Source organism: Sciurus carolinensis, chromosome 4, assembly GCF_902686445.1.
Source record: "Sciurus carolinensis chromosome 4, mSciCar1.2, whole genome shotgun sequence".
NCBI classification, from domain to species: domain Eukaryota; kingdom Metazoa; phylum Chordata; class Mammalia; order Rodentia; family Sciuridae; genus Sciurus; species Sciurus carolinensis.
Genome location: NC_062216.1, coordinates 136,020,865 through 136,036,626, shown reverse-complemented (window position 1 = coordinate 136,036,626; position 15,762 = coordinate 136,020,865). Strand labels below are relative to the sequence as shown.

General features: G+C 35.2%; 1 protein-coding gene across 1 annotated transcript in view; it reads right to left on the bottom strand.

The window, feature by feature from the left end:
* Nucleotides 1-15,762, bottom strand: part of Nav3 (neuron navigator 3) — a 707,491-nt gene that overhangs the window by 166,015 nt on the left and 525,714 nt on the right. The window contains exon 9 of the mRNA XM_047549063.1: nucleotides 7,671-8,697. Coding sequence (XP_047405019.1) covers nucleotides 7,671-8,697 — 1,027 coding nt within the window. The remainder of the gene's footprint in view (nucleotides 1-7,670; nucleotides 8,698-15,762) is intronic.

Sequence of the window (15,762 nt, the reverse complement as noted above, 5' to 3'; positions counted from 1 at the left end):
ATCAAAGCTAGCAAAAGACAAGCTTGCAAGGCAAGAATTCAATAAGCTTTAGTTTGCGCTGATGACCAATTATGCCCAGTTCACATAAAACCACAATTGCAGTATAATCTGTAATAGTGGCTGCAGGGCTTACAAAGCTTTATCTGAATGATGGTTATATGCTCCACATTTCAATCTTTGAAAACTCACAGCTCCTCCCACTCAATCTACTGGTTCAACAAATAAACTAAACTTCAAACTTTGTGAGTAAGCATTTTCAAAACAAATATTTTACATTCTTTGCCTTTCAGAACATAGCATAATTAAATGTCAACTTTCCAAGGTACATGCTAGCCAAAATCTATACACTCACAAAAACTTGTTACAGCCAAAATCTCTTGTGGGAATTCATAATGCTGTTGCACAAGATATACCATCATATCAGAAGAAAAAACTCTAATTTAGATTTCCTTGACCTAAATAAAGTATGTAGATAGGGTTTCATCTTATATTTAATTAAAGGATTTACAAAGCATAGTGATTTCTGCCTTAAAAAAAATGTTGCTTGACTTATTTAAGGGATAGGCATCTTTCTCTTCTGAGAACTGCTCATGGCCCTGATGAGATAGATTTTCTTTACCACTAGATATTTGCTTTATGTGTGACACATTGTTTTATTGGCATTTATAAGTGGTCAAGAAAATGAAGAAAATGATGTATACCTCAAAATAGCAAGTTATAAATCTGGTTAATAATTATTTAAAAATTGTAGTAGAGGTTACTAAAAAGACAGCTACAGGAAAAACACAGAGGTCTAGTTTTTTCCCCTGGAATAAGCAATTATTACTTCACATGTCCTTGAAAATACGGGGAATATAGTTAGAATGAACAATGCAATATAGTTGCAAGAACAAACAGAGAAAAATGATATATGGGAAGAGAATAGGCATTTTCTGAAAATCTGAAAAGGAGATTAAGTAACAATTTTTTATCCACAGACAAGGAAAACAAGTTTGAAGAAGAAAACATAAAGGAAGAACATCAAAATCAATTATTAATCAATCAATAAGTTAGTAACTGAATTGAGGAAAAAGAAAAAAGAGCTTTTAAAAAGAAAGGAAACCCATGCTAATCTTTATCTTTCTTTACTTGTGATAATTGGGACCTTTAATTCATATCAACAAAACTCCCTTTGAGAGTAACTGTGGTTCATCTGGACATTTATTTTGGTTTACCCTACTGTGCTATATCCTGCAGTTTCTTTTCCATTCTAAGACATAGTAATTTTGCTGATCATGTCTCACGCACAATTGCTCATATACATGGATACATACAAACACACATAGAAAGTCCAAGCACCTGACAGATTCAAGAATTTCAACCACAGTCTTGCGGGGTCATGGTGGCATAACCCTCTAATCCCTGCTACTCAGGAGGAACAGGCAGGAGGATTGTAATTCAGGGTCAACCTGGCAATACAGTGAAGCCATGTCTCAAAATAAAAAAAATACAGAGGGCTGGGGTGTAGCTCAGAGGTAGAATGGTCCAGTAACTGCCAAAAAAGAAAAAAAGGAAGAAGAATTTCTACCACAGTCAGGTTCTAATCACTTTTCACTTTCCTGAAAAACAGACCTAACTGATGACCACTGTGTGTATCTTGAATTGACCTTGTTTACATGATTCCTTCAGACTTACACTTCCCTTCTTATCCCTCTCATCTCTGCAAGCCCAAATGCCACTTCTCTTTCTGGGATCAGGTCAAGTCCACTTTCCAGGATTCCAACAGCAAGAAGCAATTTTCTACCTTGTTGACATCTTGGTAGACCAAATCAGGTTCATTCCTCAGAGCTTTGAGCCCGCCTCTTACCTATGCCATTGTGGACACTGGAAGGACAATGACACCTGGGACATATGAGCTTTCCCTCTATCTTTGACTCCTTATGTAGGTAGTTATTGAAAGAAGAAAAAACATAAGTGAATGAATGTGCTGACAAGAAGATAAGATTTAATTCTTTAAATATTTAAAATTTATTTCTATTTGAACTGAGCCTCTCCATTTATAAAAGGAGTAAGAGACTTCAGAATGTTTTCTATTCTACTGCACAATTTTAGTAGTTTTTTGTTTCTTCTATTCTTGCATCCAAGATCATGGTGTTTCATTCAAACCTTTTTATTTGGTGCCCACTGGGGATAGGTTGTATATACTTATGGTAATAAATAAAGACAAAACTCTAGCTCTCAGTTAGCTTATGTTAGAGTGGAAAGTGGCTGAAATCAAACTAGTTAATATATAAACAAGGGAATGTGGATAGTAATAAACTCTGAGAGGATGGTGGGATATAACGCTGGCAAGGACATGGGGGATGCTTCCTTGGACTAGATGGATGCAGGTGGCTGCTGTGAAGAGACACCTTACAAGGCTTGCTGGGACCTGAAGGACGGCTGTCACAGGTGGGGAGAACTTCAATTATAAGGTCCTGGAGCAGGATGAGGGGGTCTGAAGAACAGAATGATGGTTGGGATATAATGTACAAAAGGGAAGTGGGGGTGGATGTGGCTTAAGGGTTTGAGAGAAGGTCAGATTACAGAGGGCCTTCTAGGTCGTGATAGGGTTTTGAGTTTTATTTTTTAAGAATCAGGAAAATCTAACAGATGATTTTATGAATTGGAATAAAAGTTGTTAGATGCCCATCATAAACTGAAAATATCCTAAGATAGTAACGTACTGAACACCACTGTTTAGCCACACAGTACACTGTAGGGTGCTGGTTGTTTACCCCATGATCCCACGGCTGCCTGGGAGCTATGGCTCTGTAGCCACTGCCCAACATGGAGAGCATCCTGCTGCATATACTATCCCAAGGAAAGAACAAAATTCAAAGTTTGAAGAGAAATTTTTACTGAGTGTGTTTCACTTTTACATCATCATAATGTAAAAAAAAAACAAAAACAAAAACAAAAACAAAAAACTCTACAAGTCAAACCATCATAAGGCAGGAACTGTCCATATATGATTTTCACTTTTAGAAGGTCAAAGTGCCTACCGCCTACCGTGTGAAGGGTTTTATTATATGGGTTCTGGAGTGGGAACTGGGAGACTCACTGGAAACTAGGGGAGAATTGGTGGTTACATGACTTGGACCAGGAGAGGTGAATAGAAAATGGGAAGGATAAGCACATGTTTTGAAAGGAGAGTTTACAGGACTAGCTGAAAGCTGAATGTAGGGGTAGGAGGTCATTGAAAGATAGAAACAAAATATGGATTTTTGTTTCCAAAGCTTTTTCTTTAGTCTCCTATTTATGTGGACATGAGTCCTAACCCTTAGACTCCAGCAGTTTTAGTTACTGACCTTAGCATGGTACTTCACAAAAGAATAAATATTTTTTTCCATCACGCCTGGATTATAAAATTGCAGAACAGCAAATCTGGATGATGGCCTATCATTTTCCCTTCCACTCATCCTGTATGTCTCACCTCCTACTTTAACTTTTCTGTGAGGCATTGATGGGCTGTACTCCCACCTAAGAATTTTTTAAAAACCCTTTCTTCTACATTAATTCTATACATTGCCTATACTTCTATATAAGCAATGAATTTATATCTTTAATTATGTTATCATCATTATCCCCAATGGACTGAGCTCCCAGAGGGTAGAGCAATTTTTATTAATCTTTGCATCTCTATTACTCATTAGCTGCTGAATGAGAGCTATATAAGTGGAAAAGTATTGGGTGTCTAAACTTTGGCAACTTCTTAAATACTTACAATGAATACCTTAACACTTGAAAAAGGCAGCCTATTCCAATTTCAAAAGACTCTAATTATTAAGAACTTCTTATATTGAACTTAAGATCCTTTCCTCAATTCTCCACCTTTGATCTTAGTTATTTCTGCTCATTTAGTGGATAAGGATAACAAATTCAAAATGACTTTTATCATTTTGTAAGGATAATTGAGTTCCAAAAACATATGTAAAATTCTGTGCATTGGATGAGAAGTTAGTCTGTATGAATCTATTAACTGCCAGAATCCAACATTATATTTAGAGAACTCTAAATACTGAGTTTTCAAGAAAAAGCATCAAGAAGCATGTATTACAGTCTAAGAAGGAATAACAATTAACCTAGCATGACCAAGAAGTGGGCTAAGAAATGGGAAGAAAAATCACCATCAGCTATCAATCTTATCAGCACATAGGGGTTATTTAATTAGCTTTAAAAAGTAAGCATGTATATATATATTTAGACACACAAATTCACATATATATATTTTAAACTCCTACTACTTAATAACAATTAAGAATTTTCCATTATAAATAAGGTCTGATTCAGAATTTTGCAAATGTAGTCAGATTTTTCCCAGTAACAAAACCTCTTATTTCTCTACATGCAGAAAGAATTGATACACAGAAGAGGGCAAGTCCTAGACTGATTAAAAGGAATATTTTTGGAGTAAGATTTGGGTTCAAAGGTAAACTCCCATAATTATTGTGACTTAAAGAGAGTTATTATTTTGACTTAAAACTGTTTCTTCATGAAAAATGGGGATCCTTTCTCATAGGTTATGGTCAAATTTAAATGAGCAGAATGTTGTACAGTTTCACTAGGTAAGCAATCAGCAAATGATAATACCATTATAAAACAATCAATTATTAGTATTACCTTATCAAATGATTAGCAACTACTGAAAAGTTTGACAGGTATTTTGCAGGAGGAATTCTTACCCAGGGTAGAAAGAGCAAGAGTGAGCAAGGACATCAGGGATCACATCATCCAAATGTCAAGACTTTATAATACAAATATTTCACTGATCATTAAAAATCTTGAATATTAACCACTCTGCCTTAAGAGGATTTAATTTATCACTTATAAAATTATTCTGGCAAGAGACTTCAACCATTGTTTCATGTAGATTGTTTTTTTATTAGTCTTATTTTTACTTCATTATATTATTGCTAATAATATAATTAGCTATATTTCTGTCATTTACTCTGAATATGGCTCTCTGCTAGAAAGTTTTATATAGGATTATTTTATTTATGCTATATAACAATTGACTAAGGTGGGCATTTTTATTAATCACAGAATATGGAGTTTGGGGAAGGTTGTTTGCTATGTGACAGATACTGTTAAATACCCTGTATAAATATCAACTTCAAATAGCTTATGAGGTAGATTCTATTATTATCATTCCCATTTTACAGATTAGGGAATTCAGTTTTATAATCTTTAACTATATTGCCCACGATCACATGATTGATCCTTGGTGGTTCTAAGATTCTAACCCAGGCAGCATGCTGTAGGGCCATTATCACAAACACCACAAGATGTCTGTACTCTTGGCTGCTGGGATACAGTATTTCCCTTTTATAATCTTAATTTTAAAATAGGCAATCTAAAACTCAAAGTGGATAAAGAACTTGTCAAGGTCACACAGCAGATTCATACTTACACTTCTAAGTCATGCTACTTTCTCCTCTAATACTGAAAACTTGTATTTTCAGTGAGATATAAATATATATACACATAAAATACATAAGCACCTAATGAAATATTCCTTAATATTAACAGAGAAAGTGATCTTATCATTTTGCAAAGGCATGTATGAAGCTGGAGGATATTATAAGTGTAATAATCCAGACATAGAAAGACCAACAGCACAAGATCTCACCTACATGTGGAACCTAAAATAAATTTCATAGAAGTGGAGAATAGAATGGTAGGTTACCAAGGGGTGGTGGTTTAGGGGTCGTCTTTGGAGGTTCACTGGTCTATGAATATGAAATTTCAGTAACAAGGACTAAATTGAAGGGCTCTATTGTACAACATGGTGATTAAAGTTAATAAGGGAATATATTTCTCCAAAATGCTAAGAGAGTAGATTAAAAAGTTGTTTCCACCACAAAAAAATGAAAACTATGTGAGAAAAATGCATATATCAATTAGCCATATTTAGTCATTCTATAGTGTGTATATGTATACTGAAAACATCATAAAATACAAGATAAATATATACAAATTTAACTATGAATAAAAGTTAAATTACAAAGGATTAGAGCTCTTATGTTGCTAAAGTCAGTAGCAATATAGAACTTATCTGAGATGTTAAGGATTAAACTTGTTAATAGATAAAACTTAAAATTTCAAATGGAAACCATTTAATTTGTAACCACTAGATATTTTATCAGAATGAAAACACAACCAAAAGTCTGCTAAATTGGCAGATATAGATTTGTACTTTCCTGTGAGAAGCATTACAGAATATATTTGTGACACAAATGTGCTTTGTGTGACAAACTTAAGACTCCATGATTTTTTCTTATATTATTGAAATGTAGATTATGATTTTGATATCTATATTCTGCTCTGTCAGACAGGGCCCCTGGAATCTGAAAAGGCTCCAGACTCTTGTTATCCAAACACAAAGGCTTTAAACGAGTTATTGCTGCTGCAGACAGAACAGCAAGACTTGATGGAGGTATCCCAAGAGACTGGATGGAATAATTATAATTTTGTTTTGCTGAGTATATAAAGCTCTAGAGAAAAACAAGTTCTTCACTGAAGGAAAACAAATCATTATGATGATTTTTTAAAAAATAAGTTACACATTTAATAAATTTGATCAATTTTATAACTATGTAGTCTAGGCACTAGACTAATTATAGCAGGTCCTGTTTCCTATTCATAAAATTTTCTTCCTATTTTTAAGTTGCCAACCTGGCAAAAGGATAAAAAATAAAGTAGACACCATTCCTCCCTTAGTCAGGTCCTTACCAGTCAGGCAGTGAATAACAGAGACACAGCAGTGACTGACAGATTTCTAATGGATTGAAGCAAATCACAAAGCAGACAAAGTGCATTACTTTTATGACTGTGTATCAGGATGCCTATATTTATATATAGCATAGATGGTATATCACCACATATAAAATGAAATACAAAATAGAATAAATGAATGTGATAACAAAGTACAAATATAATAATTACGTAGTTAATTATTTTTACAAATAAATTTATGCCTAGTGTTGGAAATTATTATAAGATTTATTTTGGAAAAATGAATACTTATAAACTACATTTATGAACATTTAAAATAGTATATATATTAAATACTATATCTGTTAATATTCTCCCATTTCCAAGGTAAACTCTTATTCGTACTTGACACCTAAAGAAAATGAGACTAAGAGATGCTAAGTAAGTTGTCCAAGGTCAAGTAGCTGGCAAATGATACAGCTGGGCCTTAAATCCACATCTATGTGCTTCCAGAGTCTGCCTCTTTAACCATTATGGTATACTTTCTCCCAAGGGTGACAATAAAAATATTCATGATTGCCGTAAAACTGAAATTATTCTAAGACTGCTATCGTAGTAGTAATACAGTAGTATAATACTGAACAGAGAAGAAAACCATGGCACCTGAGTTCTGTTTTCCTTTAACAACAAGCAGGTCAATTTTTGAAGGCCTTGAGTTCTGAGAGGCAGGGGTGGGGTGAAAGGAAAAAAAGTAGGACTAGATCATACTGGAAACTTATCCAGACTAAAATTCCATACTCAACTCTAAGCTTCTAGTTTCAGAAGGAAACCTTATTCCAAAACGACTATCTAAGACAGTACTGCAGCAGACTCCTTGATGCCACGCACTCTGACTATGAAGACCTATGAATATGGAAGTACACTGGCCATCTTACCTGTAAATGAATGGAGCCACTGTGGCAGTGTTTGGGTGACTGTGTTGCTGCTGCTGAGGGAGATGGACAGCACCATTTCCTGTGCTCTGCCCACTGCTTTGCACCACTGGCACAGTACAGGAATTGGAAGGAGAAGCATGGCCAGCTTCTCTCCCTTCCAGAGGAGCAGGGCAGTTGGATGCACTTGCTTTCTCAGTGGTTACGGGCTTAGGTAAGGACTGGGAAGGGCTTCCCTTGGTAGTCCTGAATTTTTCAGACTCTTTGCTTGCTGCACTGCTAGGTGAAATGGTTTGCTTTGCTGTTGGAACCTTTGAGCCTGGTTTTGGAATCCCACTGGAAGATGGAATTAAGCTTTCCTTCTTGGCTGTTGTTGTCTTGCTGCCCTTTGGGATCAAGCTTGCAATTTTAGAGGTCTTTTTTGGAGCTGTCTCAGTCACCTGATCCTTCTCTTCCTTGACTGGTTTTTCAGTGCAAACTTTATTTTTGTCCCTGTTCTTTTCCTCTTTTTCCTTTGGCTGTAGCAAAGACTTTTTATTGCTGAGATTTTTGCTTCCAGCTTTTGGAGGGGCCAGCTTAGGTGACACTTTGGGACTGCTATTTGTTGAGCCACCACTATTCAAGCCACTGTTAAAACCTTCCATTTCACCAGATTCAGAAAAGGCATCGTCATCCTTCCCACCATCACTAGGTCCTGAACTTGAAGACTGTGGGGGACGTAAAGCAGTCCGGGCATTAACCAGTTTGAACTTTTCAAGCATGGATTTCTGACCCGAAGGAGCAGTTTTGACCCCTTCCGAGACAGGTGGCTTCAGTCTATCGGAGGATGGTGTGGGAGAGGTGGCTGGGCTCGGCTGCTTCACGGTCAGCATGGTAGAGGTGGCACTGTGCTTGACATTCATGGACTTGCTGCGCCAGGGCTTGCTGGCACTAGGAGAAGGGATGGCAGAGGCAGGGGGCTGGCCAGCAGTGCTGGGAGGCTGCATGTTACCATTTACACCTGAAGACGGTTGAGGGACTTTGGAGGAATCTGAAGATGGTTAAGAAAGAAAATAAAGAAAAGGCTGGTTAGTCTTGATCATTTATATCATGCCACTGTGCCTAAATACAAGCATCCTCTGAACTCAAAAGAGAAGTGTTATGTGGCATTAATCACTTCTACAATGGGATTATTAAAAATCACATATCACAAAAGCACAGTGTTTGAAAGACAGTGATTTTTTTGGGTAAGGGATCATGTTTTTCCATTCTGACATTATTCTTTTTTGTATCTGCAAATGAATAAAATAGTGTCCCTTCCCTATGCATCTCTCTATTTTTTTTCCAACTACCACTATAGTTCATTGCCTTATAATAGCATATTGTATAATGAATATTCAGAAATTGTTCAAAGTTACAGGGAGATAAGCTATTTTTATTAGATTAAACATGCTTATGAATCATAATCTGACTTTTTGCTAATTTATTTTTATTTGAACAAAGTAATCATTGATGTTTATGTTTTTATAGGTCAGATAGACTACTAATCAATCCATCTCTAGTTCTATCTTTATAGCCATGCTAGAAGGTATGTATTAATAGTATCATCCTCATTTAACAGATAAAATAACTGAGGCCGAGATACTAAATAACTTGTTCATGCTCATACAGCCTGGATTTGAACTCATTTCAGAGACTGTGCTCTTAAGAAGCATAGATACAGCCTTCTTGAGTGATCACAACAACCTTGACATGAGGACAGAATACAAAGCCATGCTTTGGAAGCTGTAGGAAGACAAGTCCTTTTGTTACAAAGATACTGCACAGTGCTTAGTTCTGCTCAGAAATCACATTAGAATGTGAATTTTATATGAATGTTATAAGGCTGATTAATGCCTGATTAGTCATTTTTAAAAATAAAATATTAAAGATGGAATTTATCATACAGTATAGAAGAGGAACTGAGCTTTGAATTAAAGGATCTCAATTCCAAAGTTAACATTTCTGAACTGTATAAAGGTGGTTATTTAACTCCAGGTGCATCAACCAAGAACCCCTCTCTTTTTCAACCACTTTTTTTCGGGCAGTGAGGGATGATTAAATTACATACTTAATTTGGTGCTGTTAACTTAGTAGATATTGACAAGTGTATACAAAGTTTTTTTGTTAAGATATTCAAGAATTGGATTTTTATTGAATTTTATTCCATGCTCGTAAGTGTAAAGTTGCTTTTATTTTTCAATGTTTTCTTCAAAGAAGTGAAAATACATGAAAAACAATACATCATTAAGCCAAGTGGAAACACATGCTAGTGTTACTTATTTTTCAAAAGAGGTAAAAACAAAGAAATTAGAGAAAGGAAGAGGTCAAATTGAATTTTTTAGTTTTATTTTCTTTAAATAAGTGAGTAAAAAAGGAGAAGTAGATCCTTACAATTACTATTAAGAATATTCTAGACAAATGTGTTTATATTAAATTTTCTTATATATTGAATTTATATAACAATATTCACTTGTAATTCTTATTGCTTCTCTACAATTCCTTATTTCATCTGGCATCAACAAATAGTCACGCTAACCTTACAAGATTGTATCTATATATTTTTATTTTTGTAAATGAATTTCACTTATTTTTATTGCTACATTATAATGGGATTTGTTGTTGCATATTCATATCCTATATACTTAAGATTAAAATGAAGTTGTTCACACTGAGAAGTCAATGAACAAATGCCAGGATTTTGACTGCTTGAATTCTTAATGTTTGCATATTTAAATCTTAAAACATATGATAATAAATTGATCTTTTGTAGTGTTCATGGGAAGTCTATAATTGTGTTCATGTGTAGCATATTTGTGGTAATTCATTAGGTTCATGCACAAAGGTGTACTGACTGATTCAATACAAACAAATACAACAAACTTCAAAACTTCAATTACTCAAATACATTCACTCTTTGTGAATGGATTTCAACCTTTTCCTTATTATCTGTGTTATGAATATTGAGAATTTCAAGTTTCTATCACCCACAGAACCCTCTTAGAGACTGATAACATTTCATTATGATTTGAATAGTTATTGGTTACCAGAGAGAGCACATGGACTACTTATGTATAGGGAAGTCTACCAAATATTTTTTTCAAATTAATTTCTCCTTAGTGGTCAGGTCTCAGATTTGAATTTAACTTTTCTGAAAAAGAAAAAAAGTACCCCCACCCCTACTTCTGATCACCAGAGCATCCAGACTGAACAGGAGGTTCTTCTATGTTCTTCCATAGTTTATTCCTGTTACAGTCATTATCTCTCTACTATAATTTCTTGTTACTTCTACTAAACTCTATTACATGAAAGTAAAGACCACGCCTGTATTATAGCTTTGTACTATGCCCTATCACCTACTATATGCCAGGCACAGAACTTAGTATTTAACATATATTAACTCATTCAATTTTCCTCACAAGAGGATGAAGTTTTCATTATTCCTTCCATTTTATAAAGGAAAAAAACAGACACAAAGAATTTAAATAACATAACCAAAGTTACACAATTTGTGACAAAACAGAAGTAAACTTTGGATTCTAAATTACTCTTATCAAGTACTGTATTATACTGTCCCTCAAATATAGAATGATACATCCAATAGTTTATCAATTATAATATTATCCCTTGAATATTGAAACATAAAAAAATAGTAATTGTCAGGTTAATGGCTTTAATAGGATTATATCAAGTGAACTTTGTTTCTCAGTGACTTATATTTAATTGAAAACTAGATTTTTTTCCTGTAAACAAAATTCATTTTTCTAGTTCAGTGTATTGTATAAATGTCCATGCATTTCACACAGTGATATCATTGTTTTACTAATTAATTTCAACATATATGCCTATATTTTTCTATTTTTGGCAGAAATATTAATCAATACTATCCAATTCTTACCACCTAATCTAAATACATGATCTTTTAGAGTTTACCAACTAACTCTGTTCAAGACACTACAAGATACACTATAATCTTTTTGAAGGAAAGAAAATAGTCATAAAGAAAAATGGCATTGCATGGTGACAAAAATTAAGTGTCAAATGAGTGGGATATGAGAAAGAAAATGGTAGGGAAGATCCAAGTTGCATGAGAACACAAAGGACTGTACAGGAAGATCAAGGCACACAATGTAAAGGAGATGTATTGGCTTTTAAAGCCAATACAATGAAATAGTGTTAGGAAACTACAGATGTCTTCTTCTATTCATGTGCATGTAGAAATATGTACACACATATACAGGAATGTCAGATTGGAAAGAAACATGATCCCCCAAATCAAAGCCCACTGTGCTGGGACTATTTACAAAAGGACCATGATGACATCATATTGAATTTGTCTTTACTTTCTTACACTGATCTCAAAACTATTTGTGATAGTTTTTATTCTATAAGAACTATCCAGTACTATCTCGCATGGTGGTTCTCAAACTTTAATGGGCACATGAGTTATCTGAGGATCTCACCGAATGCATACTGTGATTCAGCAGATCTACAATGGGATCTCAGATTCTGTTTTTCAACAGGACTCCAGAAATATCAATGCTGTGGGTCACTTTTGAGTTTTTAGTAGGCAGGGTTGAACAGAATCATGGATTATGAAAATTGTTTCTTACCATAGTATTCAAGTTGGCTAAATTCATTCAATGTCCCATAGTTGTGCAGTATTAATAGTTTTCACTCTTTGAGCTTTCAGAACCTTGGCCAACTCTGAGTTCACCTGGATTTTTAATAGTTTGTGACAAAGAATCACTAAAATCAAGAGAAGCTCATCAGGTTTTCCCAATATCCTTTTCTTCTCACTACTTTAGTCACAAATTTAGTGTGAATATACTGTGCCTACAACTAAGTGAAGAAGTTGGGAGACTTATGCATGCATGCCTGGGAGCTTTGGTGGAGAAGAGAGAAAAGGGTAGAAAACAATCCAGTCAGGATGTTTTTTAAGTGGTTGATGGACAAGGGAAGTGGAAGAGGATGCAGCTCCCTTAGAAGAGAGAAAACAAGCTGATGACATTAATTAGACAAACTGCTGTAGAAGTTCAAGTTCAGAGGAGGAATTTCAACATCACTACACCCAAAAATGAGACAAGAAGGACTCCAAATTATCATATCCACATCCAACCCACAGTAATGGTCATAGCAACAGCCGTAAAATTGTTCTCAGATGAGTACACACATATAAGATTCTTTTCTACACTCAGCTCTAAATCTGTCCCCAGCTTGGCTCTGCAGGGCAGCAATGAGGTGTTTCAGGTTTCATTAAAAGGGCAAATCACAGGTCATTGTACATTAGGAAGGCAGTGGAATGATAAGAGTCTCTCTGGACTCTTCATAACAAAGGGTGCACGACAGCAGCAGAAATGGTGGCTTCTAGGGAGTAGATCAGCACAAAAGCTGGTCTCTGCCATTTATATGGTCAATAATAAGTATTCCAGGTCCAGTGATATATTTCTGAAGGTTGATAGCTCAGCTTCTGACTAGGAATGAGTTTCAGCATGGAGAAAAGAATGGATCCCTAATGCACAAATTCGAATGCATACCTATAAATGGACTTGTAGCTTGTATTTACATGACCTAACTGCTTACAGCTCTGCCTCTGTCCCTGGTCTCCACTTAGCAATTTTCTTCTACTCCACCTCTTCTTCTTCATCTTCTTCCACCTTCACACCCACCATCACCAACTTCACCACAAACAACAGTACTTATCGAGTGATTGCATTATTCTAAGTATAAGCTTTTCATACATGGTGTCTTATTTAAAACCATAATAATCTGCAATATGCTTTGGATTTATCTTGTTGGAAAGGAGGAAATGGAAACTTTGAAAAACAAAGTAACTTGTTACCCAGTCATATACATAGTAAAACTTTAAAAAGACAAAGACAAAATCAGAATTGGAGCTCAGGCTTATCTGTCTCCTAAGTTTGGAGATTTCAACCCTCTAGTCTTTCTAGACTTTGTTTGCTGTATACGCAGAAATTCTGCTGCCTTGAATATCCAGAAAGTCACCTGTTTGTTGCAATGGTGAAGTTAATCAGTGTCTCCTTGAATCATGTTCTCCTTCTTCCTCAGTGAAGAGGATGCAAAGGGAGAAACCATCAAATATGACATTCAGTGAACCATCCTAATACCTCTTCAACATCTTACTTCTACCCATTCCTCCCAGGTGATGTTAGGATATATGTTCATTCAGGTTGCAATTTCACAGAGTTAATATCTGATTATCTCATCTTGCAAATAAATAATATTCACTTAGGGACAATATCAATCTAGTTCTAAAATGAATACACTGAGGCAATGCGGTACTTGTAACAGGGAGAGGTTAAAATAGGAACATTATTCTATAGAAATCCAGTTGATAGATTAGATACAGTGAGCAACAGTCCTATCAGCCTGAGAAAGACACAGGGAGCATCCTCAATCAATGAATTTCTCTTTATGACACTAAATGTGTTGCCTAGATGGAATAGAACTTGCATTTGACTCAGAAATCCTCAATGTGACAACAGCAATGATGATAATAGAACCATTCTCTTTAAAGTATTCCCTGCAAAGCAGGTAAGGTGTTGAGAGATGCAGAGGACCCCTGCTGAATATAGGACACCGCAAGCATCACAGATCACTGTGGAAAGAAGGAAATGATTCAGCACAGCAGCTAAGGCAATGAATTTGAAGTAATTAACATATCAAATATCAATTTGTTTCACAGTAGCATCCCAAAATGCCTCTTGGAAATGTTTAAAGAGTTGAAAAAGTAGCATTCAAATCTAAATAGGCCTTGTTACTAAGTGGGTCCTCTTTTGCCTCACCACATTACTTTGCACAAATGATTGCTTGTGAAATGCCTCAGTCATCGATTTTATAATGGTTCCACAGAAACAGGATGGTATGGTAGGGATTGCGGAGGTACTGCCCATTCTTTACTTTATTTTACCATTGGCAACGTCAGAGTGCCACTTTGTGAAGAATTGTGAAATTCAGGGCTGCTTCCATTCACCAAACAGTTTCAAAAAACTATGTAATTTATGTGAAGGCATATATGAAATGAGAGCACCTCAACATGTTCATTGTATATGTAAACAAACAACATAATACCCCAAATTCCTTGGTCATATTATCTATGTACCTACTTGTATTAACTTTTGAAAACACCTAACATCTCTGAAATTATATTGACAACGTATTTTATACTTATGTTAAAAGTATTAAGGAATAAAACAAAGCCTCGGGGTAAACACATAATTAAATTATCATAAAGTAATAAATAACTAAAATTTCACATTTACATTATCTTGAACAGCAAATAAAACAGTTCAGTTCTTGAATGTTATACTAATACCAGAGTAATTAAAAAGCAGCAAAGGTGCTTATGAACTACATGTGAATGTTTTAGCTGACAATGTGCAGCTGGAATTTCCATGACCCAGGCAAAACTCACATGAACACTAATAGATTCTATAGCATTGAATTTAAAATGTTGCTAAATCCATGGCATCAATCCTACAAACTCTACATTAGTGTAAAAGAAAATAAAGGCTTCCACACCAGAAGAAGCTTCATTAGAACCCAGGGGAAGGGAAAGAAGCCCTCCTCCTTAGCAGCTGTACAGGTTCAATGTTAAGAATCACTTGGGAGAAACCGTGAAGGATGGCGGTATTCTCTCTGGTGTGGTGGCACGTTCCCTAGCAACATGAAAAGCACCTCTCTTCTAAGGAACTCCACCAAACAACACATGTTCATAGATCATAATTCAGAAATTGGGTTCTAAATACAACTAGGGATATTTATGTTCCTAATAATAGTAAATCATTTGACTTTTTCCCATTTAGCATACATTTTTTGTAGAATTAAAATAATTTCTTAAGGTTGTTTCAGGCATATGGAGTGTATGTCCAAATGAACCAAGGAATGCTTTTCACAAGATCTAAATTCCAGAGAGCAGGTATTTGGATTTCTTTAGAGCATGTATCTATCTAGAGGACTCATAGAGAACATGAATAAATGCGGGTGTCGGAATGTATTGTTCATTGTCAGTTTCTGAATGGCAGATCATCAGGAGAAGAAACTGAGGGACTCTCAA